The 15912-nt window shown below is 42.4% G+C and overlaps 1 protein-coding gene across 2 annotated transcripts in view; it reads left to right on the top strand.

The window, feature by feature from the left end:
* The window catches only part of GRK5 (G protein-coupled receptor kinase 5), a 147726-nt gene that overhangs the window by 46061 nt on the left and 85753 nt on the right, over positions 1 to 15912 (top strand). For both annotated transcript variants that reach the window (XM_053389052.1, XM_053389053.1), the window contains exon 2: positions 1597 to 1692. In XM_053389052.1, the coding sequence (XP_053245027.1) occupies positions 1597 to 1692 (96 nt within the window). The remainder of the gene's footprint in view (positions 1 to 1596; positions 1693 to 15912) is intronic.

The raw sequence follows: 15912 nt of genomic DNA, 5'->3' as shown, positions 1-15912 counted from the left end.
CTTGCTCACATAGTAACAACTTTTGCTTCTGCTTAATTTGCACCATAATTGCTTTTCATTGCTTTTGTTCTTCAGTATTTAATACTTGTAATAGCTATTCCATCTTCTCCTTACTGCTGTGAGTAAAAGAGTCTACAGATTGCCAAGTCTGATAAGGACACTCTAGCCAACTGTTTTGTATTCTGTTCCATAATTAGTGTTTATGTAGCTCTGTGAATTCCCCAGGGTGATTTTTAAAACCAGAGAGTAGAGTTCTTTCTAAAACTGTGAAAGGTACGGCAAGATAAGACTCCAAGACAGAGATGAGGAGGAGAAATGTGTGTTGTGTGTGTGTGTGTGTGTGCATATGCATATAAAACTGAAGAAACAGGGATGCGTGTATTAGAAGATAGAAATGCAGAGTTTTGGAAAGGCATGTGATGGCATTTCATGGAAGATGCATCCATAATAAATTCCAGAAACATAGAGTGATTCAGAATATTTCTTGAATAAAAAGTGCGCAGGAGATGAATGCAATGACTGAGGAATAAAGGAACCTGAAGATGGAACAGTCAATGGGACCTGTAAATAGCTTTCAGGTGGAATGAGACTGGAAGTGTCAGAAATTCGCTAGATCATTTTCGAAGCAAATTATCCACGCCAAAATGGGAAGTGTCTCTGTACATGCAGACATGCCAGCTCTGAGGGTGAATGAATCTGATATTTTCCAAATATGACGACTCTGACTGATTTTTAATGCATTAATTTGGTAATGCATTGATAGGTAGGAATTCGTATTATCTCTATGTTATTAATGCATGATACAGGTATCTGACTTCTCCAAGGACTTTGTTTATATGTCACTTGTAAAGCTGTTCTTTCCTAATGACCTCATCCAGCTGGACACAAGACTAACTCTTTCTACCACAATTGTGATGAGCAGAACAGCTACCTTTTCTGTACATTGACTGGCCAAATATTTTCTAATATTAATTTTCAAAAGAGAAAGCCAAAAGTCGGTGGGTGGGGGCAGAGTGGAGAGCTTGGCAGGGCCCTAATGTTTTTTCTGGTTTTGTATATGTATGATTACACATACATTTGAAATAGTGCAGGCAGCTTTTGGACCAGACTTAGTAATTACATTCATTTTGCTATTTCCCATAATATTATTTAGACAAAGGGGTTTGATGAGGCAGGTTCATACAGCTCCTTTTGGGGTTGTACTGTGGCAAATAATCTCTTGTTCCGGCACAGCTAGGGATGGACTATACATGTGTCCTGTTTTCTGACACTTGTGGCCTTCTTTTTATGGGTCTTTAAATTTGTTTGGGGGGATGTATAGCTGTTTTGCCTGTTTGGGGGTGGGTTTCTGAGCATCGTCAGTTTTTCTTCTGAAAAAGGGGTGTGTTGTACTGCCCACAGCAGTTTATTCATGCAAGGCCAAGAAGATGTGCTCATGATTCCCCATCCAACTACTGTACATCAATAACACAAAACCTTGAACACTCTGCGCATGCATGCATCTGCGTCCCACAATTGAGATGTGTGGAAGAATAGGAAAGATGTGAACAGAATACAGTAAAGAACTTAATCTCAATCTCTTTTCTACTCCTGCAGGGGGTGGAGGAAAGCGCAAAGGGAAAAGCAAAAAGTGGAAGGAAATTTTGAAGTTTCCACATATTAGTCAGTGTGATGATCTTCGAAGAACAATAGGTAAGAACCGTTTTCTTTGTTTTGTTTTTCTCATGTCTTTTATCAACACCCTTTCATGTAGGAAGTTGTAGGAGGCTTGGCTTTAATATGAATCCTAGGGAATTGTGATTAAACCAGCTCATCATTTTGCCTCCAAGGCAACATTTTAAACTTCTTAGCATCTTTTAATTAAGGTCTGATTTATACCCAAAAATGCAAGAAAATGATTGAGGCTTATTCATGGAAGGCTTTAGGAGTCTCACCCACCCATGTTTACAAGTACCTAAGATGCTTGATGCCACATTAATTTTAGCAAGGCAACAATCAATGGCCTGGACTGATTCCTTGCCAGTGGGTTCACCTTGCATATGAATGGTTCAGTGCACATGGATTTGCATTCATGGCTGCATGGGAATATCTTGCATAAGTATCTTGCCCTTGTGGCTTGTATAAATTATGTGCTAGATTGAATAAGGTGGGTTTTAGGTAGTGTGGGACATTCTATCTGTTACTGCAGGCATCCCTGTATAGGGAAGTTTTTAATGTTTGATATCTTACTGTGTTTTAATATGTTGTAAACTGCCCAGAGTGGTCGGGGCAACCCAGTCAGATGAGCAACATATAAATAATAAATTGTTTTTGTTGTTATCCCATTTTCTTTTTTGGAACTGTGAGCTGGAAAGAGAAAGATTTGTACACAAGGTACAAACCACTGAAGACATGCCTTCATCCCAACTGCATTACTTTTTTAGGAGTTTTGAAGGGTTTTCTCATGCCTAATGGAAGTCACACTTTATTTGATCTTTGAGTTGCAGCCTCCCCAGCCCTATCGCAAACTACTGTCCTCGAGTTTAAAAGCAGTTTTGCACTTATTCATATCCAGTTGTCTTCCCAGAAGCACATACATAGGGTTATTTTGATCTCCCAGTGGCACTGAGATACTAGACCATCAGAGAGAGTGGCTGCTTAAAGGGCTACCCAATGAGCTGAAGGAAGTTCTGAACCCAGGTCTTCCTGGTCAAAGACAAATACCACCCCAACCTCTCTCAACCTGGTACCCTGCAGAACCAGTTGGACATGATTCCCATCCTTCCTGGCCATTGCTGGCTGGGTCTGATGGAAATTGTCATCCAAAAACATCTAGAGAGCATCATGTTGGGGAAGGTTTCTCTGTCCATTACACCACTGATGGGTACACCATGGATCATGATACACCAGACCATCACCCTGACATATCAAGGGCACTACGAGCTTCTTCTCATTGCTAGCCTTGATTGCAAGCGGAGGCTGAGGTTCCTGGCTCTTTTCTGTCCTGGGACTGTTTTGGTGGCGGCAGCACACAACCCTGGAACAGAGCATAGCTATGGAACCCTAGCTTTCAATTACATGGCTTTGCTAAAGTTAAGACCAGAGGAGGAAATTTCTGTGTCCTAGCACCTGCTTAGAATGCTGTGCTACTAGTCTAAATTAGGCTGTTCTGTGTCATTGTGGGACTTGCTAATAAAGGATTGATACCCACACTGCAGTCTCAGTTCCTCAGCTGTGTGGTTGGGATTTGGAATGAAATCTGCAGAATTCTGTTGATGTTCCTTTAGTGAAATGCTTGGAATCTTCATTTATTTTGCAGGTGTACTTTACTTACTTTAAATAAAATTGAATAGGCAAAAGCTGATGGTTGTGATTTTTGATTTTTGATTAACATTAATTACTTTAAAAAGAAACGTCTAATAAACCAAGATTCCCCACCCCCGCCACACACACATCAAAACAGTGAAGGTGACAAAAAGGCTGATGAGTTGTGTTATCCTTAATTAGTTCAAGAAATGTAGCTGATTTAGTCTTAAATAGCACTATCAACATTGAAATAAAGATTTTCTTAACTATTTAAAGTTGAAGCCTTCCTGCTTCAGTCTGATTAATCTCTGGCTACGTATTTATAATAATATACTGATTAACCTCTGGTTATGTACAGTTGTACCTTGGTTTTTGAACAGAATGCATTCCAGAAGTCAATTCAACTTCCAAAACATTCAGAAACCAAGGCGCGGCTTCCAATTCGCTTCCAATTGTTTCCAGGCATGCTGGAAACAATAGCAGAAGCTGCATTGGACATTCAGCTTCCAAAAAAGTCCGAAAACCAGAACACTCACTTCCGGGTTTTGGTCGCTCGGGAGCCGAAACGTACGAGTACCAAGGCGTTCAACTACCAAGGTACGACTGTATTTATAATAATTTCACAAGGAAGATGAAAACAATTGTGAACTCATAACTGTTCAATTGTAACTCTAACCTCTTGGATTTCTAACCTGTAGATTTCTGATCGAGAAAACCAGTGCCAGCAAGTGCTGTGCTACAGTGTCATTATTATGATCATTTCCAGGCAAAACGGTGAATGATAAGTTGAGAAACAAAGTAGGGCCTCGCTTTCAGGCTTGTAGCTATTTCTTATTGTGCTGACAAGAAGCGTGGCCTGTACAAAAGCAAGGGTATTTCCCCACATTTATCAAAGGGAGCTCAGATTAGCTCCAAATGAAGTTCCTGTGGCTGGTTTCCCAGCATGTTAACTCAGTAAACATGGGGAAAGATGCTGATTTTGTGGCAGTGCGATGATCACATGCAAACAGTATTTTGTTAGATGGTTACATGAGTCAACCACTGCAAAATGCTATAAAGCATTCTTGTTGGCTAATTCTGGGTGGTGGCAGGGGGTGGGGGAGCGGAGGGACTCAAAAGGACTCCTATCTGCAGCAAAAAACACCCCCCCCAAACCAAATAAAATCCAGCACAGATTCAATTGCTGAATTAGCCAGGCACAGGGCCATGATGGCCTCCAAACTATGGGTCATTAAGGTAACAAAGGAAGTGGCTCTTCTGGAGAAAAGGGAACAGATAGCACTGAGAAACTCTGCAGGTAATGAGAGGCAGCAGTTGGTCACAACTCCCAGGTTAGATTGTGTGTAAGGCATTCTTCAGCAACCTGGTGCCCTTCAGATGGGACCATAACTGCCATCAGCCTCAGCTGGCCCAAGGCAACATTTGATTGTGGTTAGGAAGAAATTAAGTAAGCACAAGAAAAGCCTAAATAACGAGCATTAGTTATGATGCTTTTCAGGTCTTCTATAGGCACTCCTCATAGATTTCCATACCCCAGCTATCTAGAAATTCAAAAATGATCCAAAAGTTGCAATGAGACACTGCGTGCTGGTTTCGCCACATCACAGGAAACTGCAGACTTGCCCAGATGGGCTATCTCACACCCATTGTCTTTGTCATTTGAAATATGCTCAGAGTCGCAAAGTGATTTCATGCTCTTTATTCAGCTCATAGTGGTGAGGAGGAATGAATGAAAGTCCCCTCAAAGTATCTGCTTTATATACATTATTTACACAATGGGCTGCACATGATTGGCTAATTCCGGAATTCTACTGTAAGCCAATCAGGTTGTGGATTCACTTCTATCTGGAGCATGATTGGGTAGTTCCTGCCAACCAATCATACTGCTGCATTGTTCTAGGACCAATCAGACTGCTGCATTCTGAATCCTATTGTTCTAGGACCAATCAGACTGCTGCCTTTTGGATCCTATTGTTCTAGGACCAATCAGACTGCTGCAGTTTGGATCCTATTCAACTCAGTACATAACATCATTGCAGCGTACTTCCTTCCAGATGCGTAACTTGCCCATTAAGTGGTGATTGTTAAAAAAACCAAAAAAACCTCACTATCTTGGGGGTGATAGTTTCTTTTCCTGCCGTGTTGTGCATTCATTAATTTAACACAGCACATGGGAGCACCAGGTTTAAGACTATTGTCTTAGTTGGCTGGTCCTAAATCTACAAAGCTGGTGGGTTCAATATAGCCCCTGATTGGCCAAGTGATCCAATAGGAAGTTCTGGTTTTTTCACTTAACAGTGATAAGAAATCACCCATCTGGGGCAAATGCTGTACGTCATGGTTCCTCCAGTTCTTGCGATTCTAACAAATGTCCTCGGCACCCTGGTGAATCCTTTGAAAGAACTATGTCATTCAATAACAGCTTTAATACCACATGAACTAGGGCTTTGCTATGACTAAACGCTATTGTTTCGCCATTCTTGGATCTCTTCTCTTCAAATACTTGAAGCTCAAATATATTTTCTTTGAACACCATCCCAGTATTGGATGAACTGTGGACTGTTTTCCGCCATTGCGAGCTTTATTGCAGTGCATGGAATCAAGTGAAAAATGTCATTTTTCATAATACCATCAGAGAAAGTATGTGAAAAACAAGCCGTTTTCTGCATCTGGGGAGGCTGAAAACCTAACACTGAACAAACAGGCTGACTGTACTTGACAGGTTCCAGGACTTCAAGGGGTCACAGGGGAAATGAGTTTTAAATGATCTCAGCCCACATTCTATTTGCAGCATTTATTTCACAAAACTTAATCCATTAAGGATTACTTTGGCAGTGGACAACCAGAGAGGAACCAAGAAAGCTATTGCTCTTTTCCCATAAGGGGGCAGGCAACAAAAAACCCATCTCCTCCCCTATGTAAAACTAGAGAACCCATATTTGACAACTTTGCTCAAACGAAGCTTAGAATTAATACCACTAAGTAGCTCATTTTATTTTATTTGTGGTCAAGAGTAGTAAATTTCCTACAGTGAATTCCCATGTGTGTGGTGCTCAGTCTTACAACATACCCTGAACATGCTCCAAAATCCTAATACAATCACGGGCAGGGGGGAAATGGCCTTTTGTTTATCACTGAAAACAAGAGGGGCGTTTGTCGGGAGTTTCTGGGCCTGTCATGATCTTATTTGGTAATACGAGTTATTGAGTCTTAATTAGTATTTATGCAGAATCCTTGACATTAGAAGGTGGTGCCCTGGTGCTCTGTATTCATGCTGAGATATATCAGCTGATTGTTAAGTAAACTGTCTTCGAAAGGAATTTAAGGGACCAGACGTGCAAGATCTGTGCAGGGGGGAAGATGAAGAATTCAAGTGCAGCGGCATCTGGGGAGTGGAGGCTGGTCCATTTGGGTGAATGGGGCGCTGTCTGACTCACCTCAAGCCTGCTCCCAGCCAGCCCCACTTGGCTTGCCCTACAACCAGTCCAGGTATTAGCACTGGCTGACAGCCTTCTGCCTCCTTAGTTTCAGGCCACATATTTAAAGCACTGGGATCCCACCTGAGACAGTCATGGCTTTCCCCATAGTTTGTCAAGAGTGCTGTCAGTTGTTAGGAGACCTCTATTCCACTCCCAGAGCTACAATTCCCTGAGTGGTTTTACTATCACTCCCTCTTCTCAGGGAACTCTAGAAACTGTAGCTTTGTGAGGAAATGGACAACTTTCAGCACCCTCAATAAACTTCAACTCCCAGAATTATTTGGAGGAAACTGTGAGGGTTCAAAGTGGTATTCTATTACTTTACCTGTATGGTGGGAATGTGGCATCAGTGTTTCCTTTGCAGAGCTCATCAGAGAAGAGGTTGGGGACAACACTAGAATTAGTTGGCTGTCTGACATTAAATCTGGCTCTGCTTGTCATTAAATTTGACTCCAACTTGACTGACTGCCTTCAGACCTCGCAGTCCCAATCAATACCACCCACCACTGCTGGTATGTGGGAGGGACAGTGGTGGGAGTGGGCAGATTTGCACCTCAGAAACAGTATTTTTTTGGGGGAGGGGTCACAACTTTTCCGCCCCAGCATTGTGGCATTGATCCATATCAGCCCTGTCCTGATTTTTAGGAAAATCAAAAGACATTGGGAGCCACAGTGACAAGTCTCCTGCCTCCCTAATATTTTTTGCTTGAGGGAGCAAGAGAGCAGAAAGTCGAGCTTTGTGGAAATGTGGAATCCATATTCCGTTCTGGAGCATTTACCACAAGTGGCTGGGGGACAATGTTTCACCCTTTCAGTCCTTGCTGCGCAAGGTGAAATTTCAGATTGTGCTCAGTTTGTATATTGAATAGTGACCTCTAGCCTTCTCATTTTTTGTGGGTTAGTGCCATGAGACCCTGGGGGATTTAATACTTCCTGTACTGCAGACTTTCTTTGGTTTTGCTGCTGTTACTACCTCCTTGGCCATCTGTTTCTGCAAACACTGAAATACTGTTGAGTCACACACTCAGCAATGATACAGTATCATTGCATGTGTACACCACTGAACAGCAATGGTTGTCAACCTTTCTTTCTGGCATGGTGAGTTTGTGTGTGTGTGATGCATACACGGGGTCATGCTAATCAAACACATGTGTTATCTCAGAGCGAAATACAAAAGGTACTTAGGACAGATTTTAACACTTGGAGAAGCATGTATGAATAATGGCCCCCGTTTATACACAATAATATTTGATTATATGTCACCCTGATAATACCTTTGAAGGGTGTGGTATAACATAAATAATAAATGATTATACACACACTCACACACATATACACATGTACAAAAAGTCCCATGCATTAATTCTTTCTGTTAGGAAAGCAAATAGGCCATAAAAATTGATACTAGAATTATATGTCAAACTACTATGCCACAGCAGCTTTCACAAACTTCTGATTGATTGTTCTATGCCTAAAAAGCACTCCTTCTCTGTTCATTTGATTGCCTACTTTTGGGGGGCTTACTTTGGGGGCAGGGGGAAACATCATCCTGCCTGTCACTGTATTGAAGTTTTTCTGTTTTGTCCAATTTGAGGCTTGGTTGTCAGTTTACTTTGTGAAATGGCTTCACAATTTGCTCCACAAGGCACAAAACATGCTGTAAATTAATTTTTTAATGGTCTTAGAGGTCCAGATTAATTTAAAACTGCATACTTTAACAATCCATTTCCTCTTTTTTTTTTCTTTGGAGGGGAAATCATACCCCACTTAAAATAGAAAATAATACAGTGCAATAAGAGTTTCTGGTGCAAACACCAAGGATACATGCACTAGACTTGCACATTGCAAAATGGGTCTAAAACAGCCCTAATCTAGCTGTTCGGGATGTGTGCTGTGAGTTTGTCAGTTGAATCATTTGTTTGCAGAATACATTGCATTTGCTGCTGTTGGAGACCTGTGCTCTTTTAAACAGTTTCTAGGAGAATGGAGGTGGGGAAGAATACATGCCAGCTAAAATCATGAGTTGTAAAGATTATGGAATGCTTTAATCAAAAACATGCATTCCTGTCAAGCTTAGATGAATATAGGACATCAGCAAGTTATGTGGCAGCTCCCCATCAGAGTTCTTGAGCTGCAGTCCTGTGTGCATCAGTAAATCCTATAAAACTAAACAGGACTTACTGTTAAGGAAACATGTGTAAGATTGCACAGTTGGAACATGAGGGTACCAGGTGAGAGGCAATTCTGCAGTCAGGATGCCACTCCTCAGGATGTCTTCTCCCCAGTCACACCTTGTAACAGGTGACTTTCTGCCACAAAGTCCATCCTCTCCTTCACCCTAGACCAGCACAGCCCATAAGTACCTTCTTCTTTTGAGGCAACGCTGATGCTGGAAAGCAATGGGGATTATCTATTTGTACCACAATTGGGGGGGGGGGGAGGGTGGTGTTAGCAGCAGTACCGTTTAGTACGTGGTGGATGCAACTGGTTATTTCTAAGATAAATGAGATTTCCTTTAAGAGATTACAATGCTGATTGTGTAATATTGAAGGGGCTAAATGACAAAACCCAAGCACTGTACTGCATGAGATGTAAGGGGGGCTAACTCCTAAAGAGAAGTCAACCCTTTGCACCACCTGATGATCTCAGCACCTTGATCAGCAGCAGAACTTGGAGTCTTCTCTTTAAACTATGATTTTGTTTATTCTGTTAACTGGCAATTTATCCACCCGCCCGCCGCCTTTTCTTGTGAGTATGGAGATTCAAGTGATCTTTGGGTGCATGCATTCTGAGGAATACATTCCAGCCAAGAGCAGATCTCCAGCTACAGTCATTGACATGTAAACAGCTTTCCTAGTTGACAGATAGGGCAGGAAGGGGGGGGCTATATTGATGTGAGTGGAAACAGATGCTCAAGTGGCATGTCTTCACAGGTTCCATGTGCCAATGTGTCACTGTCAAAAATAGCAGAGCACACATGAAAAACCTGAGCCATCACAACACTTTGAGTTGAAAGGGCTGTAAATTCCTTGATTTCATTGGAGATAGACCAAACAGATCTTGAGGTATGAGTTCCTCAGTCCTTCATCAATATCAGAAGACCCCCACCAGGTGGGAAACTAAAAACAACAACACTTAACTGAACAGTATAACCAGTAGGCTACCTTTTGTTTCTGATGTTCTGATATTGCACAGAGAGAGCTACCAGAGATAGGGCAGGATCAGTGAAAATCAGGTGCCTCACCTTACGCAAAAGGGAGACCTTTTCAGTAATGCAAAGCTATCAGTGGTTGCAACCCACTGAAAATATGTAGTTCTCCGTACACTTCTTTGAAGGCTTTTGATTTTGCTATTTTCAGATTTAAAACTGTAGATCTAGGAGTGGAGAGCCAGTGATCTTTCGGTTGTTGCTGGACACTCTAAGTCCCATCAACCCCAGCTAGCTTGGCCAATGGGAGTCCAGCAGCGTTTGGAGGGGCACAGGTTTGCCATCCATGCTTTAGATGTTTTGATTTCAGATTTCATTTGTATTTGTATTCCCCCCCCTAAAATTGTTGTTCTTGTTTGCAGCCTGTTTGACTAAAAATAGAGATGGTAAGAACAGCCAGACCAGAATGAAAGAAACTGGCTTTTAAGAAATATGATCAGGCTTTTCATCTTGTGTGGCTAAAGAGAGGGAGGGAATAGGGAAAGACAGGAATGGTATTAAGACCAAAAACTTTTTTATATGTATGGCAAGCTCTGGAGTGGAGGGGGGAAAGGGCGTAGCACAGATGCCAGTGTGTCCCCTTGAAAAGTGGGGTGAAAGCCCATGCAAAAGTCAGAACGTCTGAAATTGGTGTGATGAATATTGTTTTACAGAAGGTTTTTTGCATTTGACATTTTGAGCATGTGATTTAATAGTGGTTTGGCTGCTTCTAGAAAATAGGAAGAAAATGTTCCTGGCCTTTGGCAGGAGTGAAAGCGACAACCTTCCCAACACCCTCATTTCCTTTAGTTTAAGGTCTGGCTTCCAGGGGGTGGGAGGCTGTCGTCACATCATCAGTGAGTTCAAATGAGAACACTGTAGCGCCGAAGAGCCGAAAATTCAGGGAGAGGGAACGGAAAGCAGACAACTTTGTTTCTTTCTTGTGGAGCATGTCCCAGGTATCGCCAGGAAGAAAATCCACAGTATAGTTTTGCTTTCCTCCATAACAAGTGTCACTCAACAGCCTGTACCACATTTTGGGATGGCTGGGGTCAGCTCAGCATCTTACAATCCCAAGTCATATAAACTGTGGTCTCTTCAGTTTGCTTTCTGTGCATCTTTCGGAGGAGGCCAAAACACTAGCTTACTGTCTGCCCTACTTCTGCGCCTGGCGTTTTCTTGCTCATGTGTTTAAAACAAGTATTTCAGATGAACCTCTTCTTGGGTGTTTGCATGTAGCACAACATTCAAGATTTTCCATTGGAGCAGGAACTTTTTTCAAAGAGGGCCAGATTTGATGAAGTGAAGATGTGTGAGGGCCAGCCAGAGTAGTTGAGCTTTTTTTAGGATTGAGCTTTTCCCCCCCTACAGTTTTACCCCAAAGCAGACTTTGGAGGATGACGACTTCAATACGCAATAAAAAACGTAGAAGGCTGCTTCCTAAAAACAAATGAGCTCTACTTCCATGTCTCTGGTCAGGAATGGGGAAGCTGTGACCCCCACTCAGATGTTGTTGAACTCCAATTCCCATAAACCCCAGCCAGCATGGTCAGTGGTCAAGGATGATGGGAGTTATAGTCCGGCTATATTTGGAGGGCCACCTGTTCCTCACCCCACGTAAGAAACTTGAGGACTAGCAGATGCTCTGGAAAGTCTTGGGCTTTAAGACCTGGTTTGTATTTACAACTTAAAGGTAAAGGGTAAAGGGACCTCTGACCATTAGGTCCAGTTGTAGCTGACTCTGGGGTTGCGGCGCTCATCTCGCTTTATTGGCCGAGGGAGCCAGCGTACAGCTTCTGGATCATGCAGCCAGCATGACTAAGCCGCTTCTGGCGAACCAGAGCAGTGCACGGAAACGCCGTTTACCTTCCCGCTATAACACGGTACCTGTTTATCTACTTGCACTTTGAGGTACTTTTGAACTGCTAGGTTGGCAGGAGCAGAGACCGAGCAACGGGAGCTCACCCCGTCGTGGGGATTCGAACCGCCGACCTTCTGATCGGCAAGTCCTTGGCTCTGTGGTTTAACCCACAGCGCCACCCACGTCCCTATTTACAACTTACAGGCATCTTAAAGAAAATGGTGTTAATCCTTCACTGCAATATGCCTCAATCAAGACCCCATAATGAGGATAATTTTCTCTAGGAGATGGAAGTCTGTATCCCACTACTGCAAAACGGGTTGATTGAATAGTGTGGCTTTTTGCATTGTGATCTTATTCTTCGTGCGATTTCTTGGATCAATGAATGCAACAGAGGGAGGGCATTGGGGGCGGGGGCGTTTTCATTCAATGTTATGATTACACCATTTTGTCTGTAATGAGCATCTATATCCATAGTCTCAGGTCCAAGTTTTCCCAGCCCTTCAATCTAGGATCTTTTTTGTAACTTGAAATGTCCAAGTATGAGTCCCCACCCACCCACAGATTTACAAACCACAATAAACTTTCGATTCAGCTGTACAATTTTATAAAACAATTGCATTTTCCCCTGCGCAACATTAAAATGAGGGGGAGAGAGAGAAGTTGATGAAAATATTGGTTCAGTTATTCTGATTTTCACTATTTGTTGCTGTTTAGAAACAATAAGCAATAAAGAAGGCAGGGCATGCGGAAAGGTTGGTCTTTTTGACAAGCAGACCCTGAAACTTGGCATGATAGTTAAGGTCAATATTTGATAGTTGAGCGACCATCATAAGTCCTAGTATCTGTTAACATTGCTCAATGATTCCAGTTTATTTTTAGCCAGACATAATTAACCTGAATAACTGGTTGCACTTGTAGTATTTTTAGAGAGTTCACATGCTTGTTTAACTGAACCATTATTTGTTGCTTCCTTGTACTTTGCTGTAAAATTCCTAATAAACTGAACAAGAACAATAGTCAATTGGGCTGGATGTCAACACAAAATGAGAGATATTGTAAATCAAGGGTACTCCAACCTTGCCATAGGGTTCATGCAAACCTAGAAGAGGTGTATGAAAGAAGTCTTTCAAGATACATCTTAGCTGCAGACTAGCGTATGGAAAGTGAACTCGCTTCTTGATGGTTCCCCATTGTTGAAAAGTGTCGTGAAATGGACACATGCTGAATCATTTGCGAGATAAATTGAAGGTGAACTAATTCTGGGTGGATGAGGTATAAGCTCTTGTTGACTTCAACTTGCAAAAAAAAAAGGTAATTTGATCTGGTCCTTTCTATCAGTCTCCGCCTTCTTTCATTTTAGCATTTTAAGGAGGGGACCCTGTTAGCTCAGTGGAAGACCATGTGGCTTTTATCCAGAAGACTGGTGCAGCCTGGCACCCTCCAAATATTTTTGGACTACAACTCCTATCAGCTGTACTGGTTGGGGCAGATGGGAGTTGTAGTCCAAAATGTGTGGAGGGCACCAGGTTGGCAAAGGCTGCCCTAGTGTTTTAAGGTAACAGGTAACAGAAGAAGCTATATAGACTTGAGACCTTGAGAAGTCTCTGTCTTTCAGAGTGTGTGTTGTACTGGCTGAATGGCTCAGTTGGTTAGAATATGGTGCCGATAATCCCAAGGTTGCAGGTTCAATCCCTGGGTGGGACAGCTGCATATTCCTGCATTGCAGGGGGTTGGACTAGATGATCCTCAGGGTCCCTTCCAACTTTACAGTCCTATGATTCTATGTAGACCAACAGCCTGATGTGATACTAAGCAACTCATTATATTTGCACGTTCGTCAGTTTTACCAGATAAAAAGACTATAGCCCTTTCACTTTTAAATGTAATGGTTCTTTAATCTACCTTTCAGGATAAATTATCCTCCCAAGGCAGTTTGCTTGGCACGGCATTTATCCCTTCAGCAAACTTAGGATCATGGTGGCAGCTGTATATTGTTGCAGAATGCAATTGCCTGTCTTCTTATATGGGATTTTTCAGTTTGATAGTTTGATAGTTTGTTTGTTTGTTTCAAGTATTTTAACACTGCTTTTCAATCATAATGTATTATCTCTCACTTGGACTACTGCAATGCACTCTATGTGGGGCTACCTTTGAAGGTGACCTGAAAACTGCAATTAATCCAGAATGTGGCAGCTAGATTAGTGACTGGGTGCGGCCGCCGAGACCACATTACACCGGTCTTGAAAGACCTACACTGGCTCCCAGTACATTTCTGAGCACAATTCAAAGTGTTGGTGCTGACCTTTAAAGCCCTAAATGGCCTTGATCTAGTATACCTGAAGGAGCATCTCCACCCCCATCGTTCTGCCTGGACACTGAGGTCCAGTGCCGAGGGCCTTCTGGCGGTTCCCTTGCTGTGAGAAGCCAGGTTACAGGGAGCCAGGCAGAGGGCCTTCTCGGTAGTGGCACCCGCCCTGTGGAACGCCCTCCCACCAGATGCCAAAGAGAAAAATAACTACCTGACATTTAGAAAACATCTGAAGGCAGCCCTGTTTAGGGAAGCTTTTAATGTTTAATAGTCTATTGTATTTTAATATTCTGTTGGAAGCCACCTAGAGTGGCTGCTGAAACCCAGCCAGATGGGCGGGGTATAAATAATAATAATAATTATTATTATTATTATTATTATTATTATTATTATTAATATTATTATTATTTCCAGGGCAATGCTTTCTGTTTTCTTAGAGTCATAAAGTGGTAAGGGGTTGCAAAGATAATGTGATATAGTTTCATGCTAAATGTAGATAAATGAACTACCATCCTCACCATAAAAAAACAACACCACTGAATGGAAGAAATCCCATCACCTTTCAAGGCAACTCATGAGAGGTAAATTGCTGGAAGACATTAGACTCTAGTATTAAAATTTTTCCACTGATGCTTTCTCAGTATTGGCCAAAACTGTATTTTATAGTTTTTCTTCTAAAATGGTCCCTTCAGTTCTACTTCTTATTGAATGTGGCTAGTTCTGCTTATGATGGATGTACCTTAGCCTCACTTCAGCTGGTGATTCTGGGCTCACCAATTGGTGTAACAATGCCTTTTATCTCCCCAAATGCAGTACTGTATTCTAATTTATTTTAAAGAGATTCTTTCTAATACTGAAATGAGTACAAAACTATATTTGTTTCGTTTTAAGCAACAAGTGTCTCAAACAATTCCACAAGTAGGGTGGGGGGTATTTGAGCTGGAAAGAGGACTTCATCTTTTACCTCATCCTTTTCACTCTGTCCCTCTCATCTCCACCTTGGACTCCAGAAATGACTTACTTGATAGAGACAAAGATGTCTTTCTGCTTGGTTACTCATCATTACCATCTGCTGCATGGGTGGGGAACCTGCAGCCCGTGGGCCAAACTTGCTCCACCGGAGTTCCCAGTTTCCAACCCCACCTGTCAAAATTTGGCCCACCAGGGTTACAGAGATAAGAGCCCAAGCCATTAGCTAGAGAAGGTTCTCCACCCCTGATTTTCCTGTCATGGGACACACACTGACGGACCACAGTTTTCACTGGCCTGTGAATGCACTCGAATGCTAACTTCTGCAGGAAGGGTAACTGTTTTGAGGAAGTTCAAAGCGGGTGCTTAAATGAGCAACCTTTTCATTTTCATTACAGCAGTTGCCGCTGGCAGCAATAGTGCTGAACAGTTCCTGCTTACGGACTATTTCTGGTTATTTTTTACTGTTGTTTTCACTCTTGAACGAGCCCCCGAAAAGGGAAACAATGGGGCGTTGTCTGTTTGCGAGAGGCCTTCGCAATTTTAGCACACTTGAACTTTTTTTCTTTTTTCTTTTTCTTGAGCCTTAAATAAAGAAAGGAGATTTCAAGGGCAGCTGTTCAAAATGAGACGCCTTCCTCAAGAAACCCAGGATTCACTGTGGGGAGCAAAGTGTCGGGCGTGTGCTGCTCGCTACCTTCCCCCCCTCCCCACTTTCTTCTCCTTCTCCTTGCTTCACAAATGAGATCAGTGGAAAGCGCAAAGGGAAGGGCACGGAGACGGCAAAATCTATTGGAGGAAATGTACTTTTCCATGCCTG

The sequence above is a fragment of the Podarcis raffonei genome, chromosome 5 (assembly GCF_027172205.1).
Source record: "Podarcis raffonei isolate rPodRaf1 chromosome 5, rPodRaf1.pri, whole genome shotgun sequence".
Lineage (NCBI taxonomy): Eukaryota > Metazoa > Chordata > Lepidosauria > Squamata > Lacertidae > Podarcis > Podarcis raffonei.
Note: the sequence above shows the minus strand (reverse complement) of the source record. Positions and strands in the feature narration are given on the sequence as shown.